This window comes from Thamnophis sirtalis, unplaced genomic scaffold (assembly GCF_051295495.1).
Source record: "Thamnophis sirtalis isolate CommonGarterSnake01/CBP01778 unplaced genomic scaffold, rThaSir2_p1.2 scaffold_3, whole genome shotgun sequence".
Classification (NCBI taxonomy): Eukaryota; Metazoa; Chordata; class Lepidosauria; order Squamata; family Natricidae; genus Thamnophis; species Thamnophis sirtalis.
Window position 1 is genome coordinate 22454709 of NW_028261383.1, and position 20543 is coordinate 22475251.

The 20543-nt window shown below is 43.0% G+C and overlaps 1 protein-coding gene across 1 annotated transcript; it reads right to left on the reverse strand.

Moving 5' to 3' along the window:
- Positions 1 to 1603: 1603 nt before the first annotated feature.
- On the reverse strand, positions 1604 to 18318 carry LOC148047555 (uncharacterized). The gene is made up of 4 exons (XM_087708078.1): positions 18300 to 18318; positions 12442 to 12816; positions 3897 to 3901; positions 1604 to 3209 (listed from the first exon to the last, which is right to left on the reverse strand). The coding sequence occupies exons 1-4, from the start codon at positions 18316 to 18318 to the stop codon at positions 2154 to 2156; spliced, it is 1455 nt and encodes a 484-aa protein (XP_087564204.1). The 3' UTR covers positions 1604 to 2153.
- Positions 18319 to 20543: the final 2225 nt, after the last annotated feature.

Consider the following 20543-nt stretch of genomic DNA (forward strand, 5'->3'; position numbering starts at 1 on the left):
AGGAATAGTGTTTTTAGAAGTGTACAAAGTATATGTTGTATTTAGCTCCTTTGATGATGTTTGGGACATGTTAGTCTTGAGTTAATGAACAAGTGTCAGTTAACTATGACTTAGGAAACTGGGAGGCTTTTAGAAGAACAGAAAAGACTAGAGATTAGAATAGTAATTTGCAACTCAGTCAGAAAAGAACTCCATTCCAGAGAGATAAGAAGGTGGAAGAGAAAGTTTATAGTCTACTGAGATTTAGGCTCTGCAAGAATGCAGATAGAAAGATAATATCTTTTATCTAGATGTGTTTAGAAGCAAGGATGATGTTTTCAGACACTGTTCAATGTTCCTATTGATAGGATGAAGCTGCATATCATTAGCAACTGTGCACAAACAAGACATTCACAAATGTTTATAGCACAGCACCTCCTTAGCCTTGAGAAGCTAAGTAGGTCAAGGTTCACTCTTCAAGCTTTGCTCAGTTGCAAAAATAGGTTGGGGGAGTTATCCTGTATTCCCACTTCCCTGCAGTTTCCTTGGTTTTTGGAAGTGGATTCCTACTTTCCTAGTTCTAAGAGGACTGGACAGGTCAAGATCTCCACGATGGCTTTGTGCCTCAAGCAGGACCAGAATTGAACATCTCTCAGGCTCTAGCCTGGTGACTACCAGACTGGGCCTTCTTCTTCCCCACAAAAACTATCCATTCAGCTGTTCCTGCTACTTCAGCCCCAAATTCAAGGCTGCAGCTTTCAAGATCCAGTACCCTCCAAATAACATACTTTATACCTTTACATCTGCGCTTCAAACTTTGATTCTGAGAAAATGGACTGATCCTCTGACTGAGAACTTGTAGCTTTTGACCTCACCCTGTAGACCATCTCCTCTGACTCAGGTTGACTTTATTTAATTTTGCTTTATATTTTTATATATCCCTGTAAGAGATCCAGAGTTTTGGGATCATTGCAAGAGCTTCCAACTCCTAACCATAAGAAGATGCGACATGATAAAGATTTGAACTAAAATATGACCCCAAGGAAAGAAAAAAAGAAAAATGATTAAATATAATTGAACTATTTTAAAGTTTAAAAGTTTTGCACATTAAATACAAAATCACTTGGAGCTTAAGACTCAAGCCAAGAGTTTCTTGGCTTACCTTGACTCGTCCAGGTTGTTGGGTGTCCTACAAAGGGATCAGATGCAATGTGACCTACTAAAAAAAATGTAACCTGTCTTTTTGAATGGTGTTGGTCAAATATACAATCTTGGAATTCTTTGGTGTCTTCTAATCCCAGCAAAATCAGGATCATTTGTCTGCATAGCTAAAATATCACTTTCGACGCTACAACAGAGGTGGTATTCAGCAGGTTCTGACCAGTTCTGGAGAACCGGTAGTGGAAATTTGAGTTCGGGGAACTGGCAAATACCACTTCTAACTGACCCTACCCCCATCCATTCTCAGCCTTCCGAGTACCAGCTGATTGGGAGGAAATGGGAATTTTGCAGTGACCTTCCCCTGGAGTGAGATGGGAATGGAGATTTTACAGTATCCTTCCCCTGCCATGCCCACCAAGCCACGCCCATAGAACCGGTAGGGAAAAAAATTGAATCCCATCACTGTGCTACAAATAATGTTCCTCTCTTTATTTGAAGGCACTTTTGAAAAGAATTAAGGAGTCCTGGGGTAGAATTGAAAGAACAGGAATTGTCTCTCATCTGTTGGGAAGAGCTTTTCATTACCATGTCCCAATGTTTACAGAAATGCTGAGAGTTCCTTTTTCTTTTTCAAAGCTATTTATCATTCTTACACAGTACTGTTTTACAAATGAAACATTATCTACTGTACAATCTGCTTTCTCCTTTATGTGAGGAGCCATAATCTCTAACTAGTCTGAGTGCTCCTATCCCGAAGAGATGCTACCTGGGGAATTCTGACTGATAAACTCAAGGACACACAGGGAGAGTGAGGCCGGGACTCTGTACATGGCATTTCTATCATCTATCATGATAAAAATGCAAAGAACACTCCCAGAAAGGTTTTTTTTTACCATGACATATTTGCCTACAAAAAATCAGGCAAATGCTTTGTAGTCAAATTAAATACTCAATTTCTCAGCTGAACTTACAATGGGACATTAGAAATGAAATTCAAGCCTTCTCTACACTCATCACTTTGGCCTCAGATGGATTTTCTTGTGTGCGATAAGGTTGGACTGTTTCCTGAAGTAACGTCCACACATGAGGCACTTAAATGGTTTTTCCCCTATGTGTATAAGCACATGATTTATAAGATTAGACCTAGAACCGAAATCTTTCCCACAGTCTGGACACTCATATGGTTTCTCTCCTGTGTGAGTCCTCTTGTGTTTCACCAGGTTGGAATTTTCACTGAAACTTTTCCCACAATCAGGACATTCAAAGGGTTTCTCTCCTGTGTGAGTTGTCTGGTGTGTCATCAGGCTGGATTTTTGACTGAAACATTTCCCACAGTCAGGACATTCAAAGGGTTTCTCTCCTGTGTGAGTCCTCTGGTGTATCACTAGGTTGGAATTCTGACAAAAACTTTTCCCACAGACAGTACATTCGAAGGGTTTATTTCCTGTGTGAGTCCGCTGGTGTCTCATGAGGTGTGGATTTCTAATGAAACTTTTCCCACAATCTGGACATTCAAAGGGTTTTTCTCCTGTGTGAGTCCTCAGGTGTATCACTAGGCTGGAACTCTGACTGAAACTTTTCTCACAATTAGGACATTGATACGGTTTCTCTCCTGTGTGATTTCTCTGGTGGTTCACCAAGCTGGAATTCTCACTGAAACTTTTCCCACAAACAGGACATTCAAATGGTTTCTCTCCTGTGTGAATCCTCTGGTGTGTTACCAGGCTGGAATTGTGTCTGAAACCTTTACCACAATCAGGACATTCAAAGGGTTTCTCTCCTGTGTGAGTCCTTTGGTGTATCACCAGGTTGGAATTACGACTGAAACCTTTCCCACAGTCAGGACATTCAAATGGTTTTTCTCCTGTGTGAGTCTTCTGATGTTTTACCAGGCTCGAATTAAGACTGAAACTTTTCTCACAGTCAGGACATTTAAAGGGTTTTTCTCCTGTGTGAGACATCTGGTGTATCGCCAGGTCAGAATTACAATTGAAACTTTTCCCACAATCAGGACATTCAAAGCATTTCTCTCCTGTGTGAGTCCTCCGGTGTTTCACCAAGTTGCAATTCTGACTGAAACTTTCTACAATCAGAACATTCAAAGGGCTTCTCTCCTGTGTCAGCCCTCTGGTGTCTCAGAAAATGGCAATTTCTAATGAAACCTTTCCCACAGTCAGGACATTCAAAAGATTTCTCCCCTGTGTGTGTTCTCTGGTGTCTCACGATGTTGGAATGATGACTGAAACTTTTCCCACAATCAGGACCCACAAACATTTTCTCCCCTGTGAGAGTCTTCTGGTGTATCACCAATTTGCCATGCTCACTAAAGCATTTACCACATTTTGAGCAGTTGTACGGCTTCTCTCCTGTGTGGAGCCCCCATAAACCACAACAGAGCTGTTTTAACCAAAGGTTTTGTCATAGAGTGTATGGTTTTTCTCCTTTGTGGATCCTGTCATGCATAATCAACTGTGATTTGCAATCTTTCTCTTTCTCACAAAAGGCATGTCTATGAAGCTTTTCTACAACTGAAATTCCTTAGGAGGTCAAAAATATGGATGGTCCGCTGTTTACTGAAGCTTTGATTCAAGCCGTTTTTTTTCCTCCCAGAGCGGGGTCTGCATCACTGTCTGCTCTATATGGCTTTCCAAGAGACCTTTTCCTCTCCACTGACTTCCAGAGTTATATATCCCTCTTTTTCTGAACGAAAAATAATCTCCCTTGACTTTTTATGTAGTATATCCTTATTGTTCCACATAATCTACTTGTTCCAGGTCAGAATCTTTTTGACTTTCCCTCTTTTGTCTCAGCTGCCGGGGAAGGAGAACTGTGTGGTTTTCTGAAGGAAATGGAAAATAGTTTGATTGCTGGATCCATTTGCTTTCCTTTTCAAAGTTGCTTGTTATTCTCAGTTGTCCAGAGTGCCATTCTCTTTGTCTATAAGATTCAAAGAAAAGTGTAATGTTACTTGTTTATAAAATGATTGCAGAAGATATAAGAAAAATAAAAAAGTATACATTACAACAAAAAGGGTGTTGGTGTTGCAGCAGATTGAGGTTTGTAATCTACTTATGAAAGACCAGGATTCAAGACCACGAGAGAAACAGGTTTATTTGATGCATCGAGTTCAGCGTGCTCACACACCAAAATCTGAACTGTCTGGGCTCTGCCCAGGATGCTACTTTTATGCCATGTTCCACACTGTGCATTCTCAAGGCGTTTCCATACACGAGACAAGCATGACATTTCAAAAAGGAGAAGTTCATTTTGGAATGTTAGCTGTTTCACCTGTTCTATCTCTCACCCACGCCTGGCTTCCTGTGCCACTCCTTTACAGGGTCTTGCCACACTGTTCAGCACTATTTTTAATATTTATGAGGAAGTTGGAGAGAAAGTACACTCAAGCTAAAAGTCAAAGTTGGAACTCCAGTACACCAGAGTGAAAGGTCATGCTAATATAAATGTATAAGATCCATTCTATTAAAACCACCTAACCTGGCCAGCCACTGGTGGGTTTACCTGTGCATCCCCTCCTGCATCATGATCTACCATACTCAGGCTCCAGTGGATTGCACACATCAAAAACGGACGTGTGTATCCAATGGCACCATGTATAATTACTGCATTCAGAAAAACCAGCTTGTCTGTTATCAGCCAACCACTCCAGTCCGTCTCAGAGTCACTGTTTGGGCTGGCCTGGCCCTGCTTGGCAAACCCAAGGAATCCCAGCTTTACCACCTCACCACAGTTACTGCTTTGAAACAGGGCCAGCAGCCCATCACCGTAACGTTTGGTGTATGTGCTGCCATGGATAGGATGGCTTACAGGGGGTGTGGAAACCAGGGATGGAGACAAACTTATAAAAAATCATAAGTATCTCTGTCCCTGATCCCATGCCTACTGTCAAGGGTGCCAGGACCCCAGTCGGGATTTGTACCTTCCTTGTATGGATCGCACAGACCAAGGAAATAAAGTATCTCTGTCCCTGATCCCATGCCTACTGTCTGTTTCTTTAAGTACCGCTGTAAATGTGATTGGATGCTGTTGCCTCAGGCAGCCATAAGATGGAGCCAGAATGACTGTTAGCTTTCTGTTTGTTAAACGCTGATCGGTGGGGGAACTCATCAAATTTGCAGACAACACCAAGCTGGCAGGAATAGCCAATACTCCAGAAGACAGGCTTAAGATACAGAAGGAACTTGACACACTTGAACATTGGACACTATCTAGTAAAATGAAATTCAATGGTGAAAGGAATAAAGTTCTACATTTAGGCAACAAAAATGAAATGCAAAGGTACAGTATAGGTGGTATCTTGCTCAACAGTAGTAATTGTGAAAGGGATCTTGGAGTCCTACTGGACAATCATTTAAATAGGAGCCAGCCAGCAGCAGCTGCCAAAAAGGCCAATACAGTTCTAAGATGCATAAACAGAGGGATAGAATCAAGATCAGATGAAGTGTTAATACCACTTTATAATGCCTTAGTAAGGCCACACTTGGAATACTGCATTCAGTTTTGGTCACCACAATGTAGAAAAGATGTGGAGACTCTAGAAAGAGTGCAGAGAAGAGCAACAAAGATTAGGGGACTGGAGGCTAAAACGTATGAGGAACGGTTGCAAGAACTGGGTCTGTCTAGTTTAATGAAAAGAAGGACTAGGGGAGACATGATAGCAGTCCAGTTGCCCCCACCCTTGGATGGACCTTCAGGGGTAATCTCTAACCTGATTGGAGGTTCTTCTGTGCCTGTGTCCTCCGAGCTGCAGGGGTCCGCCATCTTGGGCCACATGGGTCCTCTCCTCCCCCTTCTTTTCAAATGGCTCTGCGGGGCAAATACAATAGCCCTGCCCTCAGGACTTAAAAAAATGGCTTGTGCTACTAAGAGCTGCCACTGTCACCTGTGGCCTCCTGCTGTTAACAGCAGATCGCTGAGAACCTTCTCGCCTCTCCCCCCTTTCTGCTGTTTTCTTTTCTCTTCCTTAAGGGGGAAGTTTTTTCTTAAAGGGAAGGCCTCCTTTAAAGGGGAAACTTCAGCAATTATCTGAGCCTTGTTGCCCTGCCTGGGCTTCTCTGGCTAGCCAGGAACTCAGAAAAGGATTGAACAGGCCTTGCATAAATCGTCATAGCAAGGTTGCCGGAACACAGGATGACAAAGCCAAAGGGAATCCTCACCTGGAGGGAGGGGTCCCCTTCTGCAGCCTTGCCAGATGAAGAGAAACCTGGTAATCTTTCCTCTGGTTCCAGGCCGGGGGGGGGGGGTAGGGGTTTCTTCCTGCTGCTGGCCTTGTGGCAGATGCCTCTGCCTTTCATACTTGAAGGATAGGCTTGGGGGACGGATTGATCCATAGCCTGCCTCTTTAGCCCCCTTGATGGAGATATGCCTCCTTTTGGCCTTTGCTTGCCTCCCCCGCCCTTGGCTAATGCCTCTGTGATGGTCTCTAACCTTTTTAAGGGCTCCTCAGTGCCTCCGGTGGTTGCTGCTGCAGGGCTGAGAGCTCAGCTCCTGCTGGCTTCCTCTAAGCTGCTGGGGGCTACCATTTTGGTCACGTGGTTTCAAAAATGGCCCCGGCTCCAAATTCAAAAACCTCCTCTTTGCTGAAGAACATGGAAATGGCTTGTGCCATTGTAGGCTGCCACGCAGCTTGGTGGGGGTTCTCTCTCGCCTCCCCCTGCCTTCTACAGCTCTTTCTGAGCTCTCCGGCTCTCACCTTATTCTCTGGTGATCGCTGCCAGCGAAGGCACTCCGGGGCATTTTAAACAGCCACGGCTCGCTTCTCAACCCTTGTGGGGAGTGGCAGAGTGCTCCAGCACCGCTGGAGCCTCCGCGGCGGGGCTTGCCTTTGGAAGGCTTGTGCCCTTTGTCTCCTGCTTGCATGGCAGATTTCTTTTCTGAGTGATGCTTGTCTCACTCAGAGGCCTGGGCAGCATGCCACCCCTGGGGGTGTTTTTGGCAATCCCTCGCAGCTCAGGGAGCTTCCAGTTCGCATGCGGCTGCTGCGGTAGGGAGACAATTGAATTTTTCCCCTTTCTTCAAATTTATCGGATCCAGGATGGCAAACCGTCCAGTTGAGGGACTGAGTCGATAACTGGGCGGTGCCTGGTGGGCCAGGGGCGTATACCAAGAGCTTATCTGACTCAGTCCAATCAATGAGGAGATGAGGTCAACACATCCTGCATACTCCTCCCCTCACTATGGAGAAAAAGCAAACATGCCACAATGCTAGAATATCCTCTTACATTAATTAATCATGAAAGTATCGTTGATTTGGGTCAAACTTTTAGCAGTACAAAGGATTATCATCAAATATATCTGGAACTGCTGGGGATAAATCATATAATTTCAGACATATGCATACCGAGATAAATACAGATACAACCACAGTTGAATAAATGGAAAAAATCTATGTCTGATGAAATGTCCCAAAATGGTTACAGTCAACCTTCTGAGCTAACTTGAGACACCTAGCGGCTTTAACTGATAAAATGATGCCTAAAGTCTCTGCAAGATTTGAGGTACCAGTTTTCCTTGTGGAAATCCTCAGCTCCAAATAAGGCCAGAAAACAGTGTCCACAAGCACTCTGGTGACATCCCAGTTCAAGCAGTCCTCACTTACCAGCCACAATTGGAACTGGTATGTGAGTGATTAAACAGCCCAATCATTAAGCATGGTGTCACATGACAGTGCCAACTTACATCTGCTCCTCTATAGTTGTTAAAGCTAATTAGACGGGGGGGGGGGGGAAGCAATTTTGTATGACTGTGGCTTAATTTCCTGCCATTAAAGCAGTGGTGGGATTCAAGATCTTTTACTAACGGTTCTGTGGGCATGGCTTGGTGGGTGCGCCAGGGGAAGGTTACTGTAAAATCTCCATCCCCACCTCACTCCAGGGAAGAATACTGTAAAATCTCCATTCTCTCCCACTCCAGAGGAAGATTACTGCAAAATCTCCATTTCCTCGTGATCAACTGGGACTGGGGAGAGAATAGATGGTGGTGGGACCAGTCAGAGGTGGTATTTACTGGTTCACCAAACTACTCAAATTTTCGACTACCAGTTCTCCAGAACCTGCTGAATACCACCTTTGCAATATACCCACTGATTTTGCTTGCCAGATAGCTAGCTGGGAAGGTTACAAATTGGAAATATGAGTGTGGGTTGCAGCAACCATCATAAATGTGCATCAGTTGGCAGAACACAATTTGGTGCAATTACTTTTCTTAAATCTTCATAATCACAGGAACTGCTGATGTGTGGTCACAACAATTGCTATGATGACCACAAATTTATGTGGCTAGGTGTAAGTTTGCTTTTCCACTGCCATTGGAACTTTGGAGGTTCAGGGAACAAATGGTAAACGAGGACTACTTATGCAACTGTACATCCCAAAGGCCTGCAATAGCTATTTTGCATGTCAGAAACTAGCTGGGAAGGCTACAAAAGGGTGTAGGATGCTGAAACCACCATATATTTACACCAGTGTGTAATACCCAAATTGGTGCATCTCCTTTTTCTACACCTGGAATATAATCAAGGAGAGAAGCAACCTAGAACTAAGGAGAAACTTCCTAACAGCAAGAACAATTAACTAGCCTCCAGAAGTTGTGGGGGCTCCATCACTGAAGCTTTTAAGAAAAGACTGGATAACCAATTGTCTGAAATGTTACTGGGTCTCCTGCTTGAGAAAGGGGTTGGAATAGAAAACCTCCATGGACCCTTCCAAGTTCCAACCCTGTTAAAAACCTCCAACGACGGAGCAACCAGAACGTCTGGAGGGAAGCCATTCCCAAAGAATCAGCCTTGTCTTGAAAGATACTTCTCACCAGCAGAAAATTGCAGCCAGCGTGGAGCACTCATGGGCTTAAATTTGGGGAGGGCAGCAGCTGAGATGCTTCAGCCCAGTTGCTTCTGTTTCCAGGCAGTGGAGGAAACCAAACAGCCCGACTTGCTCCCGGACTCTCCTCCCACCTGCCCTGCTCTCACCTTCCAGCTGCTGCTTCGATTCCTGGAAGAGCCGCTCTGAACACCGCCTTCCACCCATTAGTCATCCGGAAGAGGAAGATCTTCTACCCTTCTCTTCTCAGATCCTTTCTAGAAATATAGAACTCTATGGTTTTAACTCCTTAAACTCAACCACAAGGACCCCGTATTGTTTTATGGGGTTTTCAGGCATAGACGTTGCCTGCCTGATCCGTCATCTCCTGATAGTGACTGAAAACACATGTTTGTCCCATATCTACCTAAGGCTCGTGCAAGATGCTTTCACAGATTAAATCCCATCAAGTCATTTTTATTTATTTATTTCTGGGTACTGACTTCTGAGCCAAGTGAAACGTGATGCCTCTTAGCTTACGGAGATTAGCTACGCATTGAACTCTTAAAAGTTCATGAAGGTTTTACAGAATTACAGAATAAGCTTTCCTAGGGGTGATTCTCACGGGAGATCAATACCTCTCTACGTCTCAAATCTTTATGACTGATTTAATGCGGCTCCCAACGATTTAGGACATTGCAGCATCAGTACAGATGCTCTCAGGGGAGGCAGCTTGTTAAAATATTTAAATTAATAGCTGTGACGGTTAGAAAATGAGTAAGAATACGCAGTTATAACTAGTTGGTTGAAGAGAGCTGGCTGCTGCATGAGGCGATCTAAAATGAGATTGGCTGCTGTGAGTGTAAAGGGGAGTTTCCTTGTTTCCCGCCATTTTTCCCTCTGTATGTTGTCTGTAATTTACCTCATGATGTTCCTGCTGTGTTGATTTACCTGATGATGTTCCTCCTATCTAGTTTACTTTATATATAGTTGTAATATATTTATTTACTTAAAAGTACAAGTTCATATCTATGACTCCATTTGCAAGTCGGTTATGAAATTCCCTGATAGATTATGGGCCCAGAAGTGCCCCCAAGAGCCAGAAGTAAAGTTTTTCTGAGGTAAAAGTTTCTTCATGAACCTGAGGGAGGTTGAGGATGATTGGCTTGTAAAGGCAGCACAATGCTATGTGTTATAGAAATGCAATTTTCTGTAGTTCCTCTAAAAAGAGATGAATTTTCTCTCAGGGAGCATAAAGATGTTAGTAATGAGTCTTGAGTTAATGAACAAGTGTCAGTTAACTATGACTTAGGAAACTGGGAGGCTTTTAGAAGAACAGAAAAGACTAGAGATTAGAATAGTAATTTGCAACTCAGTCAGAAAAGAACTCCATTCCAGAGAAATAACAAGGTGGAAGAGAAAGTTTATAGTCTACTGAGATTTAGGCTCTGCAAGAATGCAGATAGAAAGTTAATATCTTTTATCTAGATGTGTTTAGAAGCAAGGATGATGTTTTCAGACACTGTTCAATGTTCCTATTGATAGGATGAAGCTGCACATCATTAGCAACTGTGCACAAACAAGACATTCACAAATGTTTATAGCACAGCACCTCCTTAGCCTTGAGAAGCTAAGTAGGTCAAGGTTCACTCTTCAAGCTTTGCTCAGTTGCAAAAATAGGTTGGGGGAGTTATCCTGCATTCCCACTTCCCTGCAGTTTCCTTGGTTTTTGGAAGTGGATTCCTACTTTCCTAGTTCTAAGAGGACTGGACAGGTCAAGATCTCCAAGATGGCTTTGTGCCTCAAGCAGGACCAGAATTGAACATCTCTCAGGCTCTAGCCTGGTGACTACCAGACTGGGCCTTCTTCTTCCCCACAAAAACTATCCATTCAGCTGTTCCTGCTACTCCAGCCCCATATTCAAGGCTGCAGCTTTCAAGATCCAGTACCCTCCAAATAACATACTTTATACCTTTACATCTGAGCTTCAAACATTGATTCTGAGAAAATGGACTGTTCCTCTGACTGGGAACTTGCAGCTTTTGACCTCACCCTGTAGACCATCTCCTCTGGCTCAGGTTGACTTTATTTAATTTTGCTTTATATTTTTATATATCCCTGTAAGAGATCCAGAGTTTTGGGATCATTGCAAGAGCTTCCAACTCCTAACCACAAGAAGATGAGACATGATATAGATTTGCACTAAAATATGACACCAAGGAAAGAAAAAAAGAAAAATGATTAAATATAATTGTATTATTTTAAAGTTTAAAATTTTTGCACATTAAATACAAAGTCACTTGGAGCTTAAGACTCAAGCCAAGAGTTTCTTGGCTTACCTTGCCTCGTCCAGGTTGTTGGGTGTCCTTCTACAAAGGGATCTGATGCAACATGACCTACTAAAAAAATGTAACCTGTCTTTTGAATGGTGTTTTGAAATATACAATCTTGGAATTCTTTGGTGTCTTCTAATCCCAGCAAAATCAGGATCATTTCTCTTCATAGCTAAAATATCACTTCCGACCCTACAAGAGGTGGTATTCAGCAGGTTCTGACCAGTTCTGGAGAACCGGTAATGGAAAATTTGAGTTCGGGGAACTGGTAAATACCACTTCTAACTGACCCTACCCCCATCCATTCTTAGCCTTCCGAGTACCAGCTGATCGGGAGGAAATGGGAATTTTGCAGTGACCTTCTCCTGGAGTGGGATGGGAATGGAGATTTTACAGTATCCTTCCCCTGCCATGCCCACCAAGCCACGCCCATAGAACCGGTAGGGAAAAAATTGAATCCCATCACTGTGCTACAAATAATGTTCCTCTCTTTATTTGAAGGCACTTTTGAAAACAATTAAGGAGCCATGGGGTAGAATTGAAAGAACAGGAATTGTCTCTCATCTGTTGGGAAGAGCTTTTCATTACCATGTCCCAATGTTTACAGAAATGCTGAGAGTTCCTTTTTCTTTTTCAAAGCTATTTATCATTCTTACACAGTACTGTTTTAGAAATGAAACATTATCTACTGTACAATCTGCTTTCTCCTTTATGTGAGGAGCCATAATCTCTAACTAGTCTGAGTGCTCCTATCCCAAAGAGATGCTACCTGGGGAATTCTCGGACTGAAAAACTCAAGGACACACAGGGAGAATGAGGCTGGGACTCTGCAGATGGCATTTCTATCATCTATCATGATAAAAATGCAAAGAACACTCCCAGAAAGTTTTTTTTTACCATGACATATTTGCTTACAAAAAATCAGGCAAATGCTTTGTAGTCAAATTAAATACTCAATTTCTCAGCTGAACTTATAATGGGACATTAGAAATGAAATTCAAGCCTTTTCTACACTCATCACTTTGGCCCTCAGATGGATTTTCTTGTGTGCGATAAGGGTGGATTGTTTCCTGAAGTAACGTCCACACTTGAGGAACTTAAATGGTTTTCCCCTATGTATATAAGCACATGATTTATAAGATTAGACCTAGAACTGAAATCTTTCCCACAGTCTGGACACTCATACGGTTTCTCTCCTGTGTGAGTCCTCTGGTGTTTCACCAGGTTGGAATTTTCACTGAAACTTTTCCCACAATCAGGACATTCAAAGGGTTTCTCTCCTGTGTGAGTCCTCTGGTGTGTTACCAGGCTGGTATTGTCGTTGAAACCTTTACCACAATCAGGGCATTGAAAAGGTTTTTCTCCTGTGTGAGTCCTCTGATGTCTCACGAGGTTGGAATTTCTACTGAAACATTTTCCACAATCAGGACATCCAAATGGTTTTTCTCCTGTGTGTGTCCTCTGGTGGCTAATAAGGTGGCAATTTTTAGTGAGAGAGGGGAAACCCCCAGTGAATTTGTCAAAGCTGTCTTTAGTAATACAGGAAGTAATGGCCGCAGATGACCAATGGTTGATTGAAGCTTATGAATTGTACACGCAGGTTGATTAGAGGGCTCCAGAGGATGTGAGGATGTTGAATGATTTATTGCACAGTCAATAAATCCGGAAAACATTGCAGAAACTAGAGGGCGCTTTAGGAAAATACTGCAAAATTTTTGGAAGTAGCTAGGAAAGTGTTTATTAATAGGGACAGGGCAGAGAAAAAGGGAAAGGATGCCCACATGCATGAGAAGACTGAGCTATTGGCTGTGGCATTGCACAAGTACAAAAGCAGGCATTTGTAGATATATAGATTTGTAGAGATTTGTAGATTTGTAGATGGTTTTGACAAGGGCTCCAGCTTTAGCTTTACCAAATTTAAGTAAGCGTCTTAATTTGTATGTGGATACAAGAAAGAACATGGCTTTGGGGGAGTTGACCCAATAACTTGGAAAGTGGCAACAGTCAGTAGCCTATTTTTCTAAACAGCTGGATTCTGTGGCACAGGGATGGCCACATTGTTTGAAAGCCTTGGCAGCTGTTGCTGAGTTGCTACAGGATTGCAACAAGCTCACAGTTTCATGTCCCATTAATGTACATACACCGCATGCTGTTCATTCTGTTTTAGACCGGAAGGGCCATTTGTGGATAAGCAGTCAATGAACAGTAAAATATCAGGCAATGATGATAGAAAACCCGCCTGTGAATTTGGTGGAATCTAACAGGTTAAACCCTGCTACTCTTTTGCCTATAGAGACAGAATTGGAACATGATTGTGTGCAGGTGTTGGAAAGTGTGTATTCTACCCAGGCTGATTTGTCAGATATACCCATGCCACAAGTGGGAAGAGGGTAGCAGGATATGCTATTGTAGATGATGAAGGAGTGGTGGAGAGTGGACCAATGGGAGGAGGCAAACGTGCACAGGTTGCTGACTTGTGGGTTCTCATTCGGGCATTAGAAAGAGCAGAAGGAAAGAAATTTAGAGTGTGGACTGATAGTAGGGGTATGCTTTCTTGACGTTGCATGCACATGGAGCAGTTTATAAAGAAAGGGGATTTTGAGATTCTGCAGGCAAATATATACAACATGGGTACTTGTTTCAGAGATTGATAGAGGCAGTTCAGAAGCCTGCTAGAATTGCTGTGATGCATTGTCATGGGCATCAGTGTGGTAGTGATAAGATTGCACTTGGAAACCGAGCTGCAGCTTTGGAAACCCGTGTAGCAGGAACGTGCAGTCACTAGAGGCAAGGGAGGCGGAGCCTCATCAGTCTCCTCAGGAAAAGGAAAGAAATTTAAATAATTTTTAAAAAATAATTAAAGCCAAGATAGTTGCTACCAGATTCCAGGTCACAGTGGCTTGGTGTCTGCTTAGTTTTAACCAAAGCAGGAGGCGAGAGAACTCGGGGCCTCCTTTTCATAAGGAATTTTTTGCCTTCTAAAAGATAAGAAAGAGTTAAAAGGCAAAAAAGTTCAGATGCAAAAGAGGCACTAATTCTCCCACCTCCTGATCTGGGAGCAGCGAATCATGTCTTCTTGAGCACGCTTACGTTGGGCGGGTTATTTCGGAGGGCGCACTTCAGAGGAGAGAGGAGTGGGAGAGAAGGAGGATACTCGCTCTTTGCTGCAGACCTGGGCGCTTGGGGGCTCCCATGATGCAAAGTGCCCCGCCGCCCCCGATGCTGCCGCCCGCCCGCTGCCCCAGCCTGCTTCTCCAGGCTCTGCCGCTGGAAGTCCCGGATCGCCTCTGGGGAAAGGCTGAGTGAGAAGCAGAGCGAAACTTCTCCGCGGCCTCCCAGCGCTGCGCAGAGGCTCTTGCAGGAGCACGTGCCAGCGGCCAGCGGCCCGGAGCGGCCCGGCTGCGAGACAAGGCAGCGCTTAAAGCAGAGGCTTCCCCCAGAGGCGATCCGGGACTTCCAGCGGTGGAGCTTGGAGAAGCAGCGGCCGCATGCCGGGGCAGCGGGTGGGCGGCGGCAGCGGGGGTGGTGGGGCACTTTGCATCACGGGAGCCGCCAAGCGCCTTTGCTGCAGACCAGGGGGCTTGGCTGCTCCCGCGATGCAAATCCCCCCCCCGGCCGACGCCGACCGCTGCCCTGCTGAGCTGCTTTGCAAAAGGATGCCCAGCTGAGCCTCACCAGGCATAAACCTCACCGCACATCACTGCCGTGTAGCAGCCTTAAGAATAGAACCATTGCCTGAACTTTATGTCAACGTAGCAATGGATTTGGGAGTAATACCAGAAAGCATTAAACTGTCATACTCACAGTCCGGTTGTAATAAAGCAGTAAATGACTTAAGAGCTCCAGATGGAAGAATATATATACCGTCCTCTATGGCCTGGCAATTGGTACAGTTATCCCATAATGCCACTCATATGGGAAAGACAGCATTGGAATTTGCAATACTGAGGGAATATTATGTGGATAGGTTGGCAGGTAGTGCAAGGAAGGTTACAACACAGTGTGGAACACGTGCAAAGGTTAACCCTAGTTAGGGCTAGATGCTTTGCCACTTGCTTTGTATGCAATTAGAAGTGCACCAAGAAAGCAGCATAAACTCTTACCATATGAGCTGATGTTTGGTCGCCCTCCCACTTTGCTTAGAAGGAACATAGCAGGCTGCCCAGATTTGGGCCATAAGGGGGTGGGGTTGGGCCATGGAAATGGTGCAAGAGTTGAATAAGCAAATTGAAAAGCCCAAAACGTATGGTCCTAAACAATCCCCACCTAGGTTAGTGTCATACTTTGCGTGTCCTGTTTTTTCTACAACATCTTGCCTTACTCTAATGCTCATAGCAACAGTGACATCAGCCATTTTCTTCCTTGTCAAAAGCTATTACTAGTGCTAACATAATGCATTATTTAAAATGAAATTTTTTCCAAGGTGTTTTTTTTTCCTCACAGAACCACCACCAATAGAACAAATATCCCAGCATCCTGGTGCTGCTATTACCTAGCAGTCATCAAAGGGAAACAAGCAGATACCTCCTAGAAAACAAGATCACAGCAGGAGTTGCTAAGAAACCTGGAGATCCTGTGATCCAAGTCACAATCCCCTTTCTCCTTAGCTCAGTATCCCTGCAGTTCTTCTCCATCAGGTTCATTTTGCAAGGCAGAACAGCCTTTCCATGTGAAATTTTACACCAATTTTTTTCACTGGGTTTTGGGCCAACTCCCTGCACACCCATCACCCATTGCATACTGATCTTTCAGAGATAACCCAGAAGCAGCTGTCATTTTCAGTGCACCCAAAATTCCTTAAGGTGGTCTGCACAGAGTTAGGGTAGAAAAACAGTGCTCCTTGCATGACACTGACCCAGAAGCAGCTACCATTTTGGCCCCCAAGGCAGGTGTGGCAAAATGGCAATCACTTCCACAAGTCCTCCACATGACCCAGGGATGAACCCCAAGCAGTGGGAATAGAAAGTGACTGCTGTTTCCAGGACACAATCATGTGGCCCAGGATGTGTGACCTGCCCTCCTTCCCTAACATGAGAATCAAAGAACTTTAAAGGTAAAGAGGAGGAGGATGCGAGTCCTGGCGGTATGAATAAGGTGACCAGATTTTAACATTGGTAAAGAGGGACACCATTGACTAGGGGAGGGGGGTTGATTTTTTTTAAAAAAAAAATTGGGACTTTTTAAAAATGTTGCGGGACGCGGGACAAATTGTTCAAAATCGGGACTGTCCCGCCAAAAGTGGGACGTCTGGTCACCTTAGACTAGACGTGCTGACTGAGGAGGAGGATGAAGATGTCTCCTTCAAACAGAAGCATGTGACTGACAATTCTATATATAACTGAACAGCAGCTTGCGATGTGAGGTGGGAAGGTTCTTGGAGTGGGGCTGAACATTTAAAAAAATGCTTTTCAAACATAATGAAATAGAGTGATGCTGTATTAAACACTGCTTTTAGGCATATTAACATCCATATGGGTGTTATATGTGCACTAAAGCAGTGCACCTGCTTTGTATAAATAGCAGTGCGCTCTGTTCTCACACTATGCAATCTTGGATCAGTGTTGTGTGGAATTTACCAGTGTGTTAGTGGATGGCTCAAAGTGGGCAAAACAGGCAAATGTAATACATGTGTCAGCTGAACATGGATTGTGTAAAACATCAAAGAAATGCTGTACTAGCATAGCAATAGCAATAGCAGTAGACTTATATACCGCTTCATAGGGCTTTCAGCCCTCTCTAAGCGGTTTACAGAGAGTCAGCATATTGCCCCCCACAATCTGGGTCCTCATTTTACCCACCTCGGAAGGATGGAAGGCTGAGTCAACCCTGAGCCGGTGAGATTTGAACCGCAGAACTGCTGATCTAGCAGTAGCCTGCAGTGCTGCATTTAACCACTGCGCCACCTCGGCTCCATGAGCATCTCATGGCAAGATCATAGCTGCTTCTCAAATTAATGTTGACCCAGGCCTTTTTTCCCTCAGAAATATCACCTTTCCCACCCTCCTGCCTGTTGTATTTATTTGATCTCCACTTACATAGTATAAGTATTGAGTGAAAAATAATGGCTCTGAGGTTGTCAATTGCCATAAAAGGTAATACTGACATTTTAGAAATGCTGAAACATTGTTTTGTTTTGATTGTTGAGAAGTAGTTTTGAAAAAAACATTGGGTTGCTATTGTTTGTGAAATGGAAGGCTATGACAGGTTCTCAAGCATGCTTTAAGCAACGTGCCACGACTGAATTTTTGAGTGCTGAAGTCGGTTCAGCTTCTTTATGGTGATGATTATGTTGCCGTAAGTATAATTATTGCTGGGCCAAAAATATAAATATGGCGAACCAGAAAGAGCCGATTTGTATGATCAAAAATGAAGTGAATGTTGCAATAACATCATCAAGCTGATAAATTGATTCAGGGCAATTAAATCACTCCAAGGGAGATGCTGCCAATCTTGGTATTTCACAGGAATATGTGAGACACAGTATTCTTCAATATCAGCAGTACAGTTGTGTGCACAGTGACAAAGTATTCTTACTGACAATGAGAAACTGCTTTATGATGTCATTTTATGATTTTCAAACATTTTGTACATTTTTCTGTGTACAACAATAATACTTATATATATATGTTTTTTAAAAGGGTCCTGTTAGGAGGGCTATGTCACTAATTTTGGAGGATGACTTGCTTTTAAATACTTCAAAATAATCTTGTGTCTTTCATTTGTAAATATTTAAAATTTCTAAACAAGTCCCTCCACCAAAATATGGATTTTATATTCTAATGAGATACAAGTAACAAATCTAGTATTAATATTTGCCATACCATGGGAATTAAATATGTATTGTCTGATGAGATTAATTTCACATTACTTGTCACTTTAAATAAACAAAAATAAAAACATAATGCAGTATTATTGTTCTTATTGGAATTCTAATAAAAAATTTCCCTAGTACTTCAATCCTGTGTATATTTTCTTAAAAATGGCACCAATTAGCAAAATGTTTACAGCTTACCAATAGACCTGTTTGCCATGATAGTGAAGCTATGAAGAAATAAAACGTAGTCATTTAATTACCAACTCACTCCAGATGCCTTTACCCAGTCATTAGGTCTCGTTAATCTACTTCCAAGGGAATGTTGCTGTGAAAGGGAGTATAGTACAAGTTCCTCTGCCTTGGTTTATAAGCATAATAATTAGTAAGATTTATCTCTATGTAAATAGTCATAAAATATAATTATATGAATTAAATGTGGTCTTATTCAAGGATATATATTATTGGCTTTTAAAAAAAATTAAATGTAATATAGGCAGTCCTCAATATACAAAAGTTCATTTAGTGACAGTTCAAAGTTACAACGGCACAGAAAAAGGACTTTTACTGTTTTTCACACTTATGACCATTGCAGCATCCCCAAGGTCACAAGATTTACATTCGGATGCTTGGCAACTGACACAGATTTATGACAGTTGCAGTTTTCCGGAGTCATGTGATTCCCTTTCGCGGCCCTCTGACAAGCAAAGAATGGGGAAAGCAGATTCACTCAACAACCATGTTACTAATTTAACTGCAATGATTCACTTAACAAATGTGGCAAGAAAAATTGTAAAATGGGGCAAAACTCAATAAATTTCTCACTTAACAACATAAATTTTGGGCTCAATTGTGGCCGTGCATTGAGGACTACCTGCACTTATCTTCAGTGTTACTTCATTCTGCTGTAGCATTAAATTTCATATAGAACAAGCTTGTTCTTTCAGAATTGTGGAAGTTATATAACTGTCTAGCTTTAGAAAAGTTTCTCTTGAGTTAAACTCAGCTCCTATAATTTTATTGATGTGTCGTAATTTTCTTAGCTGTAGTATGGAAATTGTCATTGTTGCTTTTGGACAATTTTTAATATTTTCCTATTAAATATACAGTACTGAGATTCCCAGGTGGGTTCCCCTCCAATTATTAGCCAGGTTCAACCCTGCTGATCTTTTTGAGAGCAGGCAAAAACAGCCAGGTTACATCCCTACAAATTGAAAGCTAAATGGGAAAAACAACAGTTTCAAAAATAACCTAGCAGTTTTTGAACAGGTTTACGGTTTCTCCAGGAACTGAGCTAGACTCAAGGAAGATTATATCTTGTAAAAGGAATTATAGGGAAAACACTGAAATAGTTTAATCAGCAGAAGCATGTCTGCTTGATTCAGCAACAAGTATTATTAAATTCAGTGAGGCTTCTGTTGTCCTCTAGCCTCCTTCAAGCCGATTCACTCAAGATCTGCACCTCTATACTGAGACTTCAATTCCCAAAATTATCTGCCAGGTTGGAAAATGCATTGATACTACTGAATGTATTTACTGTAGGATCCAATTATGCTCTGTAGAGTTGTGCATACTGTATATACATGTAAAACCATGTGCAATTCAGTAAGGCTTACTCCTTAATATATTAGTTCAGGACTTACAGCTTAATGACATCGGTTTTTCCATATTGTATCTTTTCAATTTACTACTGCATAGCGATGTTGTGAGCTATAGTGCAGAATCCCGATGCTATCGCGAGTAGGATAAGTCTTCCCTTGAATATCTAGGCTTTCTGCTTTCCAAAAGCATCTAAGTGAGAGATTAAACATTTGTCTCAACGGATTGGGATGAGTGACATTCTCGTTCCTACAGAGACGGCTATTCTTTAGGCGCAGCTACAGCACTTTTTGTCCTCCTTCAGAAGCCGTCTCTCTTGACGTTTGCGAGCCAATCAAAAGTGTGGCTTTGAAAACCTGTGGCGTGATCGTGCTGCGCGGGAGCGAGTGTCTCTCCCCGAATATGGAGGACATAGTGGGCAACTTGTATGTATCCTAGAAAATCAGTAAGACCTGCTGGCGGCCCGTATCTGCCATGGCCTTGCAGCCTCTTTACATTGGTAAAGATTAAAAAAAAAAAATCGGGACGTTTTAAGAATGCCACGGGACGCGGGACAAATTGTGCGAAATCATGACTTTCCCGCCAAAAGCGGGACGTCTGGTCACCTTAGGTATGAGAGTCACGCTTAAGGACTCCAGGGACTCAGTGGAAGTGAGAAAAAGCTTGTGGGGACCCTGTGAGAGAGGGAAAGGCCAGAGTGTGTGTGGGGGGGGGGTGTTGCCAAGGGTTAAGGCAGGGGAGGCCTTTGGAAGGCAAGCCTGGGCCTGCGCTATGCCCTCAACACTATGGTAGCCAATGTTCCACTTATGACCTGCATGTTTGTTTAACAGCTTCATCAGGGAGAGG